Source organism: Scylla paramamosain, chromosome 45 (genome assembly GCF_035594125.1).
Source record: "Scylla paramamosain isolate STU-SP2022 chromosome 45, ASM3559412v1, whole genome shotgun sequence".
In the NCBI taxonomy this organism is placed as follows: Eukaryota; Metazoa; Arthropoda; class Malacostraca; order Decapoda; family Portunidae; genus Scylla; species Scylla paramamosain.
Genome location: NC_087195.1, coordinates 2285001 through 2302500, shown reverse-complemented (window position 1 = coordinate 2302500; position 17500 = coordinate 2285001). Strand labels below are relative to the sequence as shown.

Here is a 17500-nt window from a genome sequence, read left to right as displayed (position 1 = left end):
AGTGCCGAATTGTCCCATAGTGCCCACGCCTCCATGCCCATCGTGTTGCGCCACCCACTCACCTCCTACTTGCTAGACGTACTCTAAGCCCGGTGGCGCCGACTTAACTACGATAGCGTCTGCGTTTGTATTACCCTAACAAGCAGCGGCGTAAACTGCTATAGCGGTGCCGCTCGTTAACCCCCTAACAGCAATAAAGAAGGTAGGGTGACAACTCCTTGTGTCTTCTTGCGCTTCTGTCTTTCTCTTGAAGTCTTATATAATTTTTAAGCTTATTGACTTTAAAGACTAGACACTGCTCTTTCTCTTTCTCTCTGTCACTCCTGTCTTTTCTTTGTCTTTCTAACTTTTCTCTTCCCCTTGGTGCTGTATGACCTTTGATGTTTAATATATTTAACTTAATATCTTTATCAGTCACCTCGCTTGCGCCTCCCTCAGGGCCTGCACGCCTGCCGCCACCTCATTGCGTCCGCAAGGCTCACACACCCACTGCCCTGAAGGAATAAGAAACATCCTTTAGTGGTGGGGAAAATAAGGGTCTGGAACACTGAGGTATGCAAAGGAAGGAACAGTGACTGGAAAAGTTATTTAAATGGTTCAAAGAAGGTCATTTTGAAGAGGTCAGCAGAAGGTCACCAGAATGCCGTACAAGCTGGTGGGCAGGACAACGCTCTTCAGAGGGAAGAGGTGAGGAGATAAGTAACTTGTGGGTAAGGCTTGGTGGATAATATTGAGGTATTGTGGAAATAACCCTAGCATACTGGCCCATGCCTGGTGGCTTGTAGGCATCAGCACAAGGTGGACACCACTGGCCTACTGCGGTCTCCACCTTGCCTGTGTAGGTAGGGATGGGAATTCTGAGGGACACACACTCTTAGCACAAAAGTGTGCACTTCATCCTGAAACGTAAGGTGAGGCGGTGGCCGGTCACCACTGGAGGCGTCACTCCTGGATGGTGATGGGGTGAGGGAGCCTCTAGTGGATGTTAAACTGGCAGCAGGTGTTGCATCAGGTGAGAAAGGGCTCAGGGCAGCTGGTGTGGATGCAGTGCCTCGAGGCCCCAGGGGCTCTTGATGAGCTCAGCTGCCACGTGTAGAAGCTTAGGTCTGCGTGCAGCATCCTGGGGAGAAAAATAGCAGCAGACACTGCAGAGAGATTGGCTGTGGAGGGAAGGTGTTTGCTGGTCCTTCAAGGTGAAGATCACAGTGTGACACCCAAAAGGACTGTTGTTTGGCAGGATGCCACGTGGAGACGTGGCCCTTCCCTTTGACTGTCACACTCAAGATAAACACGTGGAATATCTTGAGGTGCAGGTCACTGCCATCAAGACAACCTTTTTAACCTAACACATCTGACCGGCCACTTCTCCTGCAGGTTATGGGAGATCATTGGTCACCTCAAGAACTTTGGGGAGGGGCGCATGGTGGTGAGGAGCACGTTTGAGAAGTACCCGGAGCCCACCTTCTACAGGATAGTGCTGGCCCGGCCCGAGATGGACACCGGCCGTCCACACATGGATGAAGTGAGGCTGCGGCAACAACCACTGGAGTATTTGTATTGTCTTCATAATAATCTCATTTTCTCTGGGAAGCCTTTAAAACTGCTGTGTCAAAATTCAGTTGTTGTAATATTGTTGTAAATTCTGTTTTTTGCATTATGGTAGTGAAATAATAAGTTTGCATTTGTAAATTGGGGTGATGAATAAATTGGTCAGAATGTTTCAAAATGTCTTGCCCACTGAGACAAACACTTGACATCTTAAAAACAACAAAATCCACTAAACAGAATCAATTCCTTCTTATCTCAAGCTTGAACATACTATTTTCATCCCTGAACCTGTTATTTCTCATCCCACCACCACCACCACCATCACCTCTCACCAGGACAACATGAAGGGGGAGGTACTGGTGGAGAAGGTGTTCCGTGGAATGCACTATGGGGTGATCAACATGTCCAAGGTGGCGTACAAGCCGGACTTCAGGCTGGTCCACAGACACGAGGAGGCGCGGTACATCGAGGCCTTCAGGAACCACAAGCCAGCTGACGTAGATATCGTGTCCCCTGTGATGGACATGCCGCCTTTTCTGAAGGTGAGAGGCGTGTGGTGTTTGGTTAATATGGAGTGTTGTTGCAGTTTATGAAAATTTGAGTCTTGGTGTTGGTATTCACTGATGTCTCTGTGTATTGTGGATTCTTAATATGGGGTCTTGTCACTGCAGATTTGGTAGGGTTTGATACTGTATCCTAGTTTTTTCACTGTTCTGGGGAGGTTTGAGGCTTCTTGGTCCTTGTATTCATTGGTGGCTGTTGCATATGCTGATTTAGAAATTACCTCCTCTGTGTTGGGGATTCTGCAGCTTTTAAAGGTGATGTAAGCTTTGTTTGGTTAATCTGGAGTGTTTTCACTGTTCTGGGAGTGTGTAGCTCGGATATTCATTGGTGGCTGGGTAGAGTACCTCCTGGTGGAAAGGGACAGTCTTGTAGACAGCCCTACTTGGAACAGACAAAACAGAACAGTTTCATCAGAAGAAATGAGAAAGAAAAGAGGGTAGTTTTATAGACAGTAAATGGGAAACAAAAAGGTAGTTTCATAGATGGTAAATGAGAAACAAAAAGATAGATTCATGGACTAATTGTGAGAGAGAGAGAGAGAGAAAGTGGTAGTTTTATAGGGAGAGTAAAGCAGTGTTTCTCCCATCAGATGGTGGCTGAGAGGGATGGACATGCGGCGAGGGAGCTCAAGTTGAAGATTGGCTCCAAGATCAAGGGGTGCCGGGTGGCCGAGGAGGGTGAGGTGCCCACCAAGAAGTTTGCATCTGGTCTGGGGACGCCGGCAAGTCCTGAACTGTACGAAGGAGTGATTTGAGGCATCTTGTTGAATATTCCTAGTCTCTGTGTTTGTATATAATGTTTTTTGTACTATCTTAATGCTGTAGAGAAAAGGATTGATAAAGAGTTGTGTGTATGTTCTTTTGTTTTGATGTCACCCCTGTCACTCTTGTTATGACCACCTCTCTCTCTCTCTCTTTCTTTCTAACATCACCACCTCTCTCCTCTCTCTTCCTTACATCACCACCATCTTTCCCTCTTCCTTACATCATCACCACCCCTCTCCTCTCTTTCTTACATCACCACCATCTCTCTCTCTTCCTAACATCACTACTACCTCTCTCTCTCTTTACATCATCTTTTTTCTAGCATCACCACCACTTCTCTCTTCCTAACATCACTACCTCTCTCTTCTTTACATCACCATTTTTTCCTAGCATCACCACCACCTCTCTCCTCTCTTCCTTACATCACTACTACCTCTCTCATCTCTTCTGTACATCACCATCATTGCTTTCCTCCCTCTTCCTTACATCACCACCTCTCTCCTCTCTTTCTTACATCACCACTACCTCTCTGTCTGGTAAAGAGAGAGGACTTTAGAACACAAGGGTTGGTGCAGGAAGCCATCAGGCCTACACGTGGCAGTCCCTATATAAAACATGCCTACCCATTTCCACCTATAACTCCCCATGAATAAATTGAGCTAATCTTTCTTTTAATAGCTCCCTAATGACTTGGCACTAATAACCTGATTACTGAGTCCATTTCATTTATCTACCACTATTCAAGAACCTACTCATTCCTACCTCTTATTAAATCTTTCTTGAATCTAAGTTTTTCCAAGCTTGTCATTATTTCTTGTTCTATCCTGACGCCTGACCCTGAGAATCTTGCTTATGTCACTCGTCATGTCCCCTGTACCAATAAAAAACCTTCATTAGGCCTCAACCTATGCCTCTCTAAGGAAAATTAATGTTTTATCTATTCAGTTTCTATACCATCTTCCTGCCTGCCACAAAAAGATATAGAAATAAATACCAAGAAGCAACTGGATGAAGAAAAACTACACCAACACCTTACAAAAGACAAAACACAACACAGCACACAGGGAGATGACAGCACAAGACACAGGTCCTGAGCACAGCGGGTGATGCAGAGGGTGTGGTAGGAGGCAAGGCAACTCACACTGGGCACTCACCGTCACACTGAACGATGGCGAGGCAATGCAGGAAAATAAGGAGCTGATTTTCTTGTAGTTTCTTTAATACAAGTTCTCTCCAATTAATGTCTTCTCATTATTATTACTATTATATTATCTGGTCAAAGGCTACAAAAAAACAGGAAATAAAAGGAAAAAGACCCACTGAAGCTGCCAGTCTCACAATAAGCAGGTAAAAGGATTATTTCAAACAAGGGACGTGTCTTTAAACTTCCCTCTTGCTGACAGGTCTTGAAAGTGTTTTAGTTTGTTAAGTGGGGCTGTTAAACGCATGGATGTTATAGAAGGTACTGGTGCATTCTTCCCAGAGTTTGTCAAGTTAAATGTATGGTATTATGGAAGGCTACTGATGTATTTTCCCAAGTGTGTGATGTGAGATTGTTAAAAGTATTGTTATAGAAGGTCATTGGTGTATTTTTTTCTCTAAGTATGTGATGAGGAATTGTCTGATATATGAGTGTTCTGGAAGGTCACTACTGTACCTGTTTCCTAGTCTGTGATGAGGAACTGTTAAACTTGGGATGTTGCAGAGTAGTGTGTGGTATTCTTCCCCGAGTTTGTCATGAGGAACTGTTAAATGTATGATGTTAATAAGCCAATAATGTACTTTTTTCCTAGTTTGTGATGAGGGACTGTTAAATGTACGATGTTATAAGCCAATATTGTACCTTTTTTCCTAGTTTGTCATGAGGAACTGTTAAACGTATGATGTTATAGAAGGTTAATTCTGTATTCTTCCCTGAGTTTGTAATGTACAATTGTTAAAAGCATTGATGTACTTTTTTCCTAGTTTGTGATGAGAAACTGTTAAATTTAAGTTTTTATAGATTAATGCTGTATTCTTCTCAAAGTTTGTGATGTAGAATTGTTAGAAGCATGGATGTTACAAGTCAGTACTGTACTTTATTCCACTCTGTACTTTTTCACATAACAGCTCAGCACTCTACACCTGGCTGAACATGTCCCGAGTGAAGACAAGATGCCTGGTCTCACTGTAAGGATAGATACCCTCCCTACTTCCCTCTATCCAGATTACTTGCAGTTCTCGACACACAGGGAGCAGCACCAGTGTACCTCCTGGCCAGAGCAAGGTGACATCTCGAATACAAACAAAATATGAATCTATAGAACAAATATTTCTTAAAACTGACAAAAAGTGTGTCTGATGGATGTGACAGACAAACAGACAGATGGACATGGGCTGGCGCTGACGAAAGACGAGAGCATGGCATAACGATAAAGTTAAATTAGGCTAAACTAATCATCCAGGGGCCTCTGTGGTGGATGACAGATTAAGTTCATATATAATAAAATAAGAAAAACCAACTTCCCCAAAAACAACAAGATACCTTCTCCACAATACAATGATGAGGTTAAATTAGGTTAAATGACCCATCAAGAGCCCCTGCAGTAGATGACAGATGAAGGTTATATATAAAAAATAATAACGAAAAAAAAAAAAATCAAATCAAAATAAAAAAATATATAAATAAACAAATGAATGAATAAATAAATAAATAAATTACAGAAAATGACAAGACATCGCCACAACACAACAATAAAGTTAAATTAGGTTAAATGACCCATCTGGAGCCTCTGAAGTGATGATCAATGAAGTTTCTATAAAAAAAACAATCATAAGAGAGAGAGAGAGAGAGAGAGAGAGAGAGAGAGAGAGAGAGAGAGAGAGAGAGAGAGAGAGAGAGAGAGAGAGAGAGAGAGAGAGAGAGAGAGAGAGAGAGAGAGAGAATCTACCCCTAAAAAAACAACAATAATAAACAAAACACAATAATAAAGTAAAATTAAGCTAAACACCCACCTGGAACACCCCCCAACACACAGTAAATGGCGAATGAAGTTTGTATATGAAAGACAATCATCATCAAGAAAAAAAACAAACCTCACTTCTTTCCAAAAAACGACAAGATACTTTTTGAACCCACAGCTGACTTGGCTAAAGCTTTCTCCTTGGCTGTCATCGCCGCCTTGCCCTGGAAAGAACATAGCAGCGTCAAGTTGCAATCCTAACCTTTTCACCGCTAACTAACATGACTTTCCTTAACTCCTAATCATACTGAGACACCTTTTTTTGTTCTTCAGCCACCTGTGCATATTGTACTGTCTAGAAATTGGCAAATCTATCTTTTTCTACCCTCAGTTCTTATATAGTAATCCCTTCACAACTAACACAACTTTCCTTAACTACTACTCACTCTGAGACACCTTTTTTTGTTCTTCAGCCACCTACGCATATTGTACTGTCTAGAAATTGGCAAATCTATCTTTTCTACCCTCAGTTCTTATATAGTAATCCCTTCACCACTAACACAACTTTCCTTAACTACTACTCACTCTGAGAAACCACTCCTTGTTCTTCAGCCACCTGTGCATATTGTATTGTCTAGAAATTGGCAAATCTATACTTTTCTCCCCTCAGTTCTTTTCATATAGTAATCTTTTCACCACCAACACAACTTTCCTTATCGCCTCGGAGACATCTTTCCTTGTTCTACTGGCTGGAAACTGCAAAATCTATTCTTTTAATTTTCTTTCATGTGGATACTTATAAACATTTCATGCATTGCTATTGGTGCATGAATTGAATTAGCACAACACTACAACACTACCCTAACCTTCCTTGAGCACAACACCACAACACTAACGTAACCAAACCTTCCTTGAACACAACACTAGCCAAACCTTCCTTCCATTACTCCCAACACTAATCTAACCTAACTTTCCTTGAACACAACACTAACCTAACCTAACCTTCCTTGAACGCAACACTAACCTAACCATCCTTGAACACAACACTAACTTAACCTTTCTTGCAGTACACACCTTCACCCCAGCCATGTTATCCTTGCTATAGTCATCTGTGGGTCCCTCCAGCCTCTGCTTCTTGGCCCCCTGGTTCTCTGCACTTCCCAGCACCTTAGGCTTCACACTCTTCTCAGGAAGCTTCAGGTGTTTGTGAAGCTTTGTGGCAAGCTCTGGTGGGATGTACTCTGATATGATACCATGTGCCAGGACTGTGTAGGCTTCTGGAGGTCAAGACAGGGTGGCAGGTTAGGTTAGGTCAGCAGGAATGTTGCAGTTGGTGTGCGAGATGATAAAATGCTAGAATACCGTTAATTTATTGAGTTATCCTGTGAATTAAGACCATGCAGGCTTCTGTGGGTCAAGAGTGAGGGTCAAAGGTTAGGTTAGGTTTAAGTAAATATATAGTAAGGTCAGAATGGGTATAAAAGACAGCAAAATAGACAAAAACTAGGAATTTATTGAGTTATGCCACAAATTAAGATTAGTTAGGCTTCTGTGAGTCAAGAGTGTGAGTGACAGGGCAGGTAAGGTCAAAGTAGGTACACAAGGTTATAATATGAGTGAGTGCGGGTGTGTGGTGCTTCATCTGGCCTGCCCTGTGTGGGATTGCTGGCCTGGTAGAAAGATAATGAAGGACGGCAACCTTTCTACACTATAGGAAAGGGAAATGAACCAAGAATGTAGATAATACAAAATTTCTAAAAAGGAAAATAAGGAAAATAAACCAAAAATGTAGAAAAGACAAAATTTTTACACCAGACGAAAAGAAAATGAACCAAGAATATAAAGACAAAATTTCTATACCAGATGAAAGAATGACAAAAATTAAACATGATAGGAAGAACAAGAGAGAGAGAGAGAGAGAGAGAGAGAGAGAGAGAGATAGAGATAGAGAGAGAGAGAGAGAGAGAGAGAGAGAGAGAGAGAGAGAGAGAGAGAGAGAGAGAGAGAGAGAGAGAGAGAGAGAGAGAGAGAGAGAGAGAGAGAGACGAGTGAGGATGCAGCTTTCCACTTCCGCAACCTTCCCCTCCCTCACCCTTGGCTTGCTCAGGATTCATAGGGCAGATATAAGTGAGACTCTGGGCAGTGGATGTGGGCACTTTCTTCTCCTGCAGGAGGGAGGAGAGGCGGTACACTCTGCCAGACAGCCACTCCAGGGTACTCTGCTCATTGTACTTCCAGGCTCTCAAGTCAGAGGTCCCTTGGGTGGGGAGAAGTACGAGTTATCTGGTAAGTTCTGAAACATCTCTACGCTAAATCTCCACAAAGGCTCTAGTGAAGTTACTCGGGGTTTTAAGGTTCTTTTTATGGTTCCAGTGACAGATTATCAAGGTTTTTATGTTATTAGAAGCAGTCTTGAGAACCTGGCTAGTCCTCTCTGTGGCCTTTTGAAATTGTTATGGTGAAACAGTAAAGTGTTTCTGAATAATGGTTTATATTTGAAGATAACAACAAAAATACACAATGAAAGGCTTAAGGTGATGATATTTGAAGAAAACAAGATAAATACACAATGAAAAGCTTATGGGTATGACATTTGAAGTATCCACCACACACTTGTGCTTGTTTACTCTGTCCTTCTATCTTCCCAGTGCCCTTTCTCTCCTATTAGAACCTTCAGTTACACACACAGTCACGCACACTTTAAATTAACTTATACACACTTAAACTTCACTATTTCTCTCCTATTAGCACCTTCAGTTACTTAAATATACTCAAACTTTACTCACACACACTTTAAACTTAAACACACCCAACTTATACACATTCAAACTTCACTAATATACACTAACTTTGCCTATACATAATTTAAGAAAACATACACACTTCAATATAACTCAAACTTAAATTCTCCTCACACACTTTCTTTACAAACTCTTAAGTCTTTTCTCTTCATTCTCTCACTGACACTTACTCCCACACACACACACACATACACACACACCACTCTCCTCTCATCCCCAGTCCACATGTTCCCATTGGATGAGCCACTTCCACACACCACACACTTCAGCATCACAAACCAAGCTTGATCTCTTCCTTTCCTTCATCTCTGCCTCTTTCCTCTCAGTATATGAAACTTCTGTTATTTAGAAATGCCTGTTACTTGCTTCCTTTGCTTCATAATCTCTACAGCTTCCTATCTCACCTTTATTATCTGCTACGTGAGAAAAATCCTTGTCAGAAGCTACACAGTCCAGGCAGGAGAGGTCTGGAAACTCCTCGTCCTCCAGTAAATGTTCAAGAGGTACAATTCTGGAAGCCTGCAGAGGAAATGTTGCTATAACGTTATGCTCACTCTTCTTCATTGCAGTCTCAGGTGTGTGGTGTCCCTGGTAGATGTGCAGCTTCCTTACAGGGCACCACACACACACACATACACAATGAGCCTCACAATAATAACAGTTTCCTATCAGCCTATCTATGTACCAGGCCAGCGATCCCACACAGGGCAGCCCAGACAAGGCACCACACACACACAGACCTGATAACTATGTACAAATTAGTAAACAATATTGAAAGAATAGACAGAAATTACTTGGTACCACAGATGGAGGAGGGAGAGAGACAGACGAGGGGGCATGGGAAGAAAATAAAGAAGGGTAGATGTTCAAGCGACATCAATAAATACAGCTTTCCGTGTCGAGCTATTGAAATCTGGAATGACTTGAAGGAAGAGGTGGTTGTGGCAGTGTACACATGTTTAAAGAGAAACTGGATAAATATGGTCATGGAGACAGGACAAAATGACCTTTGCCTCGTGCCCTGTACAATACAACTAGGTCAATACCCTTCATTCACACACACAGCCCTGTCGGTCCCTGGTGAAAAGGGACAGTTTTGTGGCAAGCTTAGGCATGCCGCAGCTTGCCACACACACCCACAGCAAGGCCCCACAAGAAACAACAAATAAAAAAAAGCATGTTTCACTCAATTTTTCTCCAGAATGATTTAAGAGAGGAAAACTAACAGCCTCAAGGAAACTCAGAGTTGTACAAGAGAGGTTTAGCAGCACAAAGCCAATAAGGAAGAGAGGCATTTGGCATGAATGGGTGAGGACACATCATGCTCACCTTCATCAGGTAGGGAAGGATGAGATAGGTGACGTCCACCGGGGAAATCATGTGTAGCTTTCCATGGGACTCTACTGTCTGCCCGATAAACCAACACCTGAAAGACCAGATTGCAAATGATGGTGATGGCGGTGATGATGACAAGCAGGCCAGTCCTCCCCTACACAGCCATCCCTCGTTATCCAGGGGGAGGGGGGGGAGTCAAGTGAGACATGTGGATGAGGAGAACCTGTGGATAATTAGCTGGTGTGGTTGTCTTTCTTAACCTTCCTGGCACTGTGAACTGTCTGGGTGGAGGCACAGGAGAGAAAAGAGGGGCAGAAGGTAATTTTCTTTTTTAAGTTGCTAAATATTTACAAGAGCCTAGCATGAAAAGATTGTCCCCCACAATCTTGTTTTAGTAAAGAAAAACTGCATGTAAATGGTTACAAATATTTCGTTTATCAATTAACTATAAAAAATAAATAAATAAATAAAAAAATGCTGAAAAGTGGTGAGCTGCCTCTTAAAAAAAAAAAAAAATGGTGGGCTAAAAAAAAAAAAAAGTGGGCTGCCGTTTACTGTTAATACTATCCTTTATTATTTTTTTTTCAGAACATTCAGAATACTATAATGTTTGTAGACACACATAATAAGAAAACAGAAGGTTAATTCATTCTCTCCTATGCTACAGAGGTTGCTTATGAGAAATTACTATAGAAATATATCTGAAGTGAATCTAAGTTGATGGTGATTCAGAAAAGGTTGTTTATCAGTAACAGGATTAAGAAAGCAGCTCAGACTCAAACCACACAGCTCATGACAGCGACGGCAGCACCTCAGAGTAAAACCACAACAAGCAATGCAGCGGTACAGTTTCGTGTACAGAGAGCCACACAATGCACTCACCCACTCACCTCCTTACTTCCCCTGCACAGCTGATGGCACTAAGGATGCCAGCTGAGAGTAAAACCTTTCCCCTACATTTCCCACCACCACAAGCAGTGCACCAGTAATTCCATGCACGTACCTGAACCCTTCATCAAAGGCCATGATCTCATGCACCGCCTTCTTGTCCTTGTCGACGACGTACATGCTGCCCGAGTCCGTGTGGGGGTTCCTCAGCCTCACCACCTCAGTGTTGGCGGAGGAGAGGAGGGAGTCTGCCAGGGAAGACGCTCAATTTAGTATCTGATTGGAGACAAGAGAGACATTCGGCACAGAGCACATCACAGTGATGTGGTCCATCCTGTGCTGCATCACAGGTTCTAAATCCACGGTGATGAGGCTCACTCAGAGGGATGCAGTGTGGTGCGTGTGTTAGTGTGCTGCCTTCCTCTATGAAATGGCATGTGCTCTCTTGTATCTCTTGTTCAGCCAATGAGAGCTGTCCTTTTAATGATGTATTAGAATGTCTTTTACTTCCGGCCAATACGTCAGTTATTCCTGCCCAACCACAGTGTGTGTGTATGTGTGGCACTGCAGCAGTCAGCAGGCTACCCACAAGGGTACCCAGTGTCACAATGGTAGCTGAGTGCAGCAGACATAGATTTAAATGCCAGGATTTTATTGTGCAGTTCCATAAGCAAGATGACGTGGGTGTGCATTTGTTAAGATGCCACAGTGTGTTGCTGAAATCAAGTGAGTGCTGAACACTTGGTGGTACTGGTGCCCTTTGAGGAGGAGGAAGAGGAGGTCAACCAACCACACCCTGGACCCTCCACTTCCTATCAAGGTATACAGATAGGTTAAGTTAGTGTCCTTAACAGGGAGTCCCCAAGTTAGGTTAGGCATGGTTAGGTTACTGTCTTCAGGTTACTGTCCAGAGGTGCAAGACCCCATGGTTAGGTTAATGTCCTTAAGGAGGGACTGGAGGAGAGGGGGCAAAGCCCCCAGTTAGGTTAGTGTCCTTAAGGGAGGATCCAGGTGGTGACGGGCAACCTGGTTGGGTTAGTGTCCTTACAGCGGGTCCAAGGGGACAAAAAACCCCCAGTAGGCTTGGTAAAGTTAGGTTAGGCTAGAAATTTCTCAGTTTTCAAAATATGGCATCTCATCCTTAGACTTCTCATGAAAGTCCAAATTTAGCTTCCCCCTCCCTGATACCTCACTTCCCCACCAGGTCCCCAGGCTTATTGGGATAGAGAAGGAGAACAAGAAGATAAGATGTATGATGTTAAACTGCAACTTTACCGGTTAGGATAGCGTAGTGGTACTGTAGGTCAAAATAGTGATAACAACATTGTGGTAGGGTAAAAATCTGTCAAAAATCACTACGTGACACGATATAAAAGAAACAGGTTTAGTCTGCAAGAAATGAAGTGATAAGCATACGAATCAAGATGTAGGCAACCTTACCCCTGACGAAGGCTATCTTGTGCACACTTTTGGTGACACTCTCAGAGGCCGCGGCATCCTCCTTCACCCGCTGGCCTCTCTTAGACGGACTCCTCGGCATATTTCTTGACCTCCTTGTGACCTGCTCAGCTTCTCCTTGCTTATGTTGTCCTTTGCACGGCTTTATTTTTTCTATTATAATGCTTTATCAGTACTTTTCATTCCAATTCTGTATGAAAAACCTTTCTGATTCAGTTTTCCCTAAAAGGTTCTTTTGGCGCCCAAAGTTTTGTTTACTCACTCTTCTACGGGATGACAAAACAACCCATAAAAAGGTCACCAAAACAAGCACTATGTAAAATGTGACCGAAAAGAGAGCGATAAAAAAAAAAAATATGATACAATAAAATCAGAAGAGCCTTTAAATGAAGCAGATGAGAAAATATTGCTTGGTTTGACCAAAAGCTGGCGTAGTTTGGTTTGAATTACTAAATCTGGCTTTTTTTTTTTGGTGTTTTCTTCAATATGTAGTCTAAGTATATTCCATTTGGCCACAATAAGCTTATTTGATATGATGAGTTCATTCACCGCCTTGCAAGACAAAACTATATATATTTTTTAAGTTCTCTTGGATTATTCATGAATAATCCAAGAGAACATTTGTAAAGTACTGACTGTAGAAATACTGTATATTGCGTTGTGATGGGTCCAATTGGTGAAATCGTTTTCCATTCCCAGAAACTGATCGTTCTGGTGTTGTTTCTGGGAATGGAAAACGATGTTCTCTTGGCTTATTCATGAATATAGGTTACTGTTCATAAGAGAAGTAAAATTTCATCAGACACGTCAAAAAGAAACAACAAAACTCACGCCAAAATTCAGCCGTGAACCTCCCGCGCCATCAACATCATCACCCAGTTGATTTGTCCAATTTTCTCTTATTGTTATTCAATAGCAATAAGAGAAAACGAAAAAAAAAATACATGGATAACCATAACAACAAAATAAATATAAAGGAAAACGCGCACTCGACAACTCAAAAAATATATATAGTTTTGTCTTGGAAGGCGGTGAATGAACTCATCTACCACTCGCTATACTCTTGTTTACTTGCTGCATTCCCATCATAGAATGGTTCACAGACAACGTAGCAACTGTAATTTGCCAGTAAAACTCCTAACACTCAATGAAATTTCATACAATAGTTGATTTCCGTCCAAATTGTTGTCGTGAGCAATTTGTACAGTGGGAGCGATTTGCTCCCGTCGTGCCAACTCGCTCGCGGCTGCAGCAGGTCATTCCCGGGAGAAATTTTGACCCGGGAGCGATCTGGCACGACACGTCTTTTCCGCCACGGCGGACGGCGGTCGTGCTGTCACAGACAGGAGGCTTGTCGGCACTCGGCAGAGCGCGGATGCCCGCTGCTGCGATGGGCGGCAGCTTTGGTGCTCCCGAGCTAGGTGTACGTAATGATACCTTCTGCTGTAAGTACTTTCTCTTCCCCTCTCCACTCCTTCATGCTGTTCCTCTCTCTCATCGTCCTGGTCCAGCATCTATCCTGGTCCACACACACACACACACACACACACACACACACACACACACACACACACACACACACACACACACACACACACACACACACACACACTTCACTGGTGGCAGCAGAGACAGAGAGGCCCTCGTGACAGGCCACAGCTCTTCAAGTATCCATTCTCATGTATTCTCTTTCTTCTCTCCTGTTCTCCACCTCTTCCTTCTTTCCTTCTATTTTCTGTCTCTTCCTCCTTCCTTCCCTTCCTTCCATTTCTCTATCTCTCCCTCCTCTCCTTTTTCTCAATTTCCTACTTCTCTATTTCCCACCTTTCTCTTCTTTCTTTCCTCCCCCTCTTTACTGTCTTCTGCTGTCTTCTCTCCTGTCTCTCCCTCCTTTCCTCCCTCTCATCTTTATATCTTCATCCTTTCCTCCATTACCTACTTCTCTGCCTTCCTCCCTGCCCCCCCCCGTTTCTCGTTTGAAAATGTACGCGCGCGCGCTCGCGTACATTTTCAACACACACACACACACACACACACACACACACACACACACACACACACACACACACACACACACACACACACACACACACACTGCATAAGCATATGTACAATGAAAGACAAGGCAACACACACACACACACACACACACACACACACACACACACACACACACACACACACACTGCATCACCATCTGTACAACGAAAGATAAGGCAACACACACACACACACACACACACACACACACACACACACACACACACACACACACATCACACATACACACACACACTGCATAACAATCTGTACAACGAAAGACAAAGCAACACACACTGCATCACCATCTGTACAACGAAAAATAAGGCAACACACACACACACACACACACACACACACACACACACACACACACACACCTTGAAATATCTTGAAAAAAAAACTGAATATTTACTGGGAGGGACTGGAAGGGAGTTAGGGAAGGTACCACTCTGATAACGTCACGGCTGGGGGGGCTTGTGACGTCACGGCTGGGGGTTGATGACGTCACAGCGACCATTATTTACGTACGTACGTATTTCATTTTGAAAATGACTCCTCTAAAAAACGCAGCTAGACAGGAATGCTTTATAAATTCAGACTTGCCACACATTTTAACTAATGCCACAAATAACAACACATTTCAAAACGCAGTAGTATTAAAGATATTTAAAAAGAAGTATCTGGAAACTGTTGGAACCTTCACCCCATTTAAAATCGTTCAAATGCCCACCCATTCTGGCTTAAACATAACGGAAAACACCTTAAAAAATCTGAACTATTTTCTAAAACCATTTAAAGTGAGCTACAAGCACAAATAAAAAATCTACCGAAAAAAAAATCAATATTATTGGAAGTTGAACACGAATAAAAACAAGTGTACGGTGCACGCATTTCACTGAGCGGGACGACAACACACTTAAAAAAACACCAACTATTTTTTAAAACCAATAAGAACCTAGTACAGGCTGAAATAAAAATTTAGTTTTGGGACCGTAAAAAAATACGCCGAAAACGGCCCTCTTATTTACACAAAAACAACGCCAAAATCACCACTTTTCACGCAACACACGCGCTCAAATAACTTAAAAAACAACGAAATATTTTTACAAACCATAAAATCTTAGCTACAAGCCGAAATAAAATATTAAGGAAATAAAAAAAAATAGTATTGGAACCGGGGGGCTGGGGAGCCTTATCCGAGATGGCGGTGGGGGGCCAGTGGAGGGGACGACCAACCCTTCTCACTCATTTAAACCCTCGCCAAACTTAAACTAAGTAATGGCAGGTATATCTAATGAGCGGATATTAAAGCCTGGTCATGTGGCTCCGCTTTGCGACAGTATTGGTTTAAAACACTCACAGATAAGATAAATAATGGCTGATAAATAGAGACGACCCTGATTATTTACATTTTCATTAAGTTAAATTTTACGGTTTTTAGCAACGAGACGAGGCTGACACAGGGATATATTGTGCTGGAGGTTAGGTGAGATGCGTTAAAATGAGTTAAAACCGTGGATTGTTAAGTTATTCATTAAAAAGTTACCTAAATTTATTCTAACACTTCCTGACCTTACCTTCCCTGTGGTGGTGATGGTGGTGGTGGTGGTCCTCGTCACTATGGCTGGCTGTCTAGCACCTTCTCACAGCCAAACTTTTCTTTATTTTGCTTGTTTTCACCCACTGCTGCCTTCGGGTGTCCACTGCTAGAGTCCACGCCTTCCTCATTACCAACTAAAGAAGGTTTAACTCATGGGTAAGCCTTGGCAGCCACTATGTAGGCGTGGTTACACACACACACACACACACACACACAAAAATTTCTGTCAGGCTGGGAGTTGAAACACGCATACTAACACCACTCACAGACGCGACACACTAACTGGTAAACTTGTCAGGCAGCAATCAGCGTTGCCAGATTGTTTTGGTCATATTATCGTACTACACAGGTATATATATATATATATATATATATATATATATATATATATATATATATATATATATATATATATATATATATATATATATATATATATATATATATATATATATATATATATATATATATATATATATATATATATATATATATATAGAAAGAGAGAGAGAGAGAGAGAGAGAGAGAGAGAGAGAGAGAGAGAGAGAGAGAGAGAGAGAGTGTGTGTGTGTGTGTGTGTGTGTGTGTGTGTGTGTGTGTGTAATGAAAAAAAAACAACAATGCCCTTAACAAACAAAACACTTTCCTAAATACATATCATTAATAATTGGAGAAAAACTACAGGACACTTCGTTAAGTTGTTTACTTACTATGTAGGAGATTACTGGTCTTGTTCTTCTATAAATACATCCGGCACGTCGTCAGCAGCCCTGGCACTCTCTTCATTGGAGGAATATAGCACTCTTGATAGTAGCAGCAGAACAGATCAGGAAGAGATTTAATTTCGGAGATGAAGTTCTTTCAAGAATGCATATGCTGGAGCCAGCCAGTGTTCTAGGCATCCAGGGCAAAGTGCAAGAGCAAAGTTTGGTGCCCCTCGCGACACACCTTCCCCGAATCATTGCCCAGGATGATTCTACCCTCCAGCAACTGGACGATGAGTAGAGGAGACTTGCCGTAGAAGATCTGCCTGAATCCATTAGCAACATGGCGAAAAAAGTGGACAAAAGCAATTACAACCAGCCTGATAAATTTTGGTGTGCCATAAAAACTCTGGAGGATAGTGATGGAAACTCCAAGTTTAAGCTTGTTTCAGACTTTTCACTAGGATGTCTTTCTTTGCCTCATGCTAATGCTGACTGTGAGCGCTGCTTCTCTAGTGTAAACCGTGTGAAAACAAAAGACAGAAATAAGCTAAAAACAGAAACCATAAGAGACATCATCCTAGCGAAGCAGTGTGTTGCATCCACATCCAGCAGTGACTGTACGACCTTCAAGCCATCAATCAAAGTCAATGATAAAAAAAAAAAAAAAACATGACATCAAGAGTGCTATATTCCTCCAATGAAGAGAGTGCCGGGGCTGCTGACGACGTGCCCCATGTATATATAGAAGAACAAGACCAGTAATCTCCTACATAGTAAGTAAACAACTTAACGAAGTGTCCTGTAGTTTTTCTCCAATTATTAATGATATGTATTTAGGAAAGTGTTTTGT

General features: G+C 42.3%; 2 protein-coding genes across 6 annotated transcripts in view; one reads left to right on the top strand and one right to left on the bottom strand.

Annotated features, from left to right (window-relative positions):
• LOC135094495 (uncharacterized) overlaps positions 1-2965 on the top strand; it is a 3096-nt gene extending 131 nt beyond the window's left edge. Inside the window, exons 1-5 of one of the 2 annotated variants that reach the window (XM_063994640.1) lie at positions 1-202; positions 439-687; positions 1375-1522; positions 1884-2090; positions 2702-2965. The exon at positions 1-202 is cut by the window's left edge and continues 131 nt beyond it. In XM_063994640.1, coding sequence (XP_063850710.1) covers positions 641-687; positions 1375-1522; positions 1884-2090; positions 2702-2866 — 567 coding nt within the window. In that variant the 5' untranslated portion in view covers positions 1-202; positions 439-640 and the 3' untranslated portion in view covers positions 2867-2965. Of the gene's footprint in view, positions 203-414; positions 688-1374; positions 1523-1883; positions 2091-2701 lie in introns of both variants that reach the window. The other variant, XM_063994641.1, reaches the window with a different exon arrangement.
• A 1112-nt stretch (positions 2966-4077) lies between these two features.
• Positions 4078-16162, bottom strand: LOC135094493 (ribonuclease H2 subunit B-like). Of its 4 annotated transcripts, XR_010263850.1 has the most exons (8): positions 12283-12566; positions 10958-11090; positions 9949-10045; positions 9024-9138; positions 7911-8075; positions 6893-7095; positions 4720-6042; positions 4078-4657 (listed from the first exon to the last, which is right to left on the bottom strand). XR_010263850.1 is itself a non-coding variant. In XM_063994639.1 (7 exons), the coding sequence occupies exons 2-7, from the start codon at positions 11020-11022 to the stop codon at positions 5953-5955; spliced, it is 735 nt and encodes a 244-aa protein (XP_063850709.1). In that variant the 5' UTR covers positions 11023-11090; positions 15921-16162; the 3' UTR covers positions 4078-5952. The 4 variants fall into 4 exon arrangements, 3 of the variants coding, with proteins under 3 accessions (XP_063850709.1, XP_063850707.1, XP_063850708.1); XM_063994639.1 differs by lacking the exon at positions 12283-12566 and adding an exon at positions 15921-16162 and having other exon boundaries at positions 4078-6042; XM_063994637.1 differs by having other exon boundaries at positions 4078-6042.
• Between the last annotated feature and the right edge of the window lie 1338 nt (positions 16163-17500).

Excerpts from the sequence above, each read along its gene's own strand:
- LOC135094493 (XM_063994637.1), bottom strand. The coding sequence starts at position 12,382 with ATGCCGAGGAGTCCGTCTAAGAGAGGCCAGCGGGTGAAGGAGGATGCC. Across the intron at positions 7,096-7,910 it reads GAATCCTGAGCAAGCCAAGG|AAGCCTACACAGTCCTGGCA; the intron begins GTGAGGGAGGGG and ends CTTGACCTCCAG. Across the intron at positions 6,043-6,892 it reads ATAACATGGCTGGGGTGAAG|GGCAAGGCGGCGATGACAGC; the intron begins GTGTGTACTGCA and ends TGTTCTTTCCAG.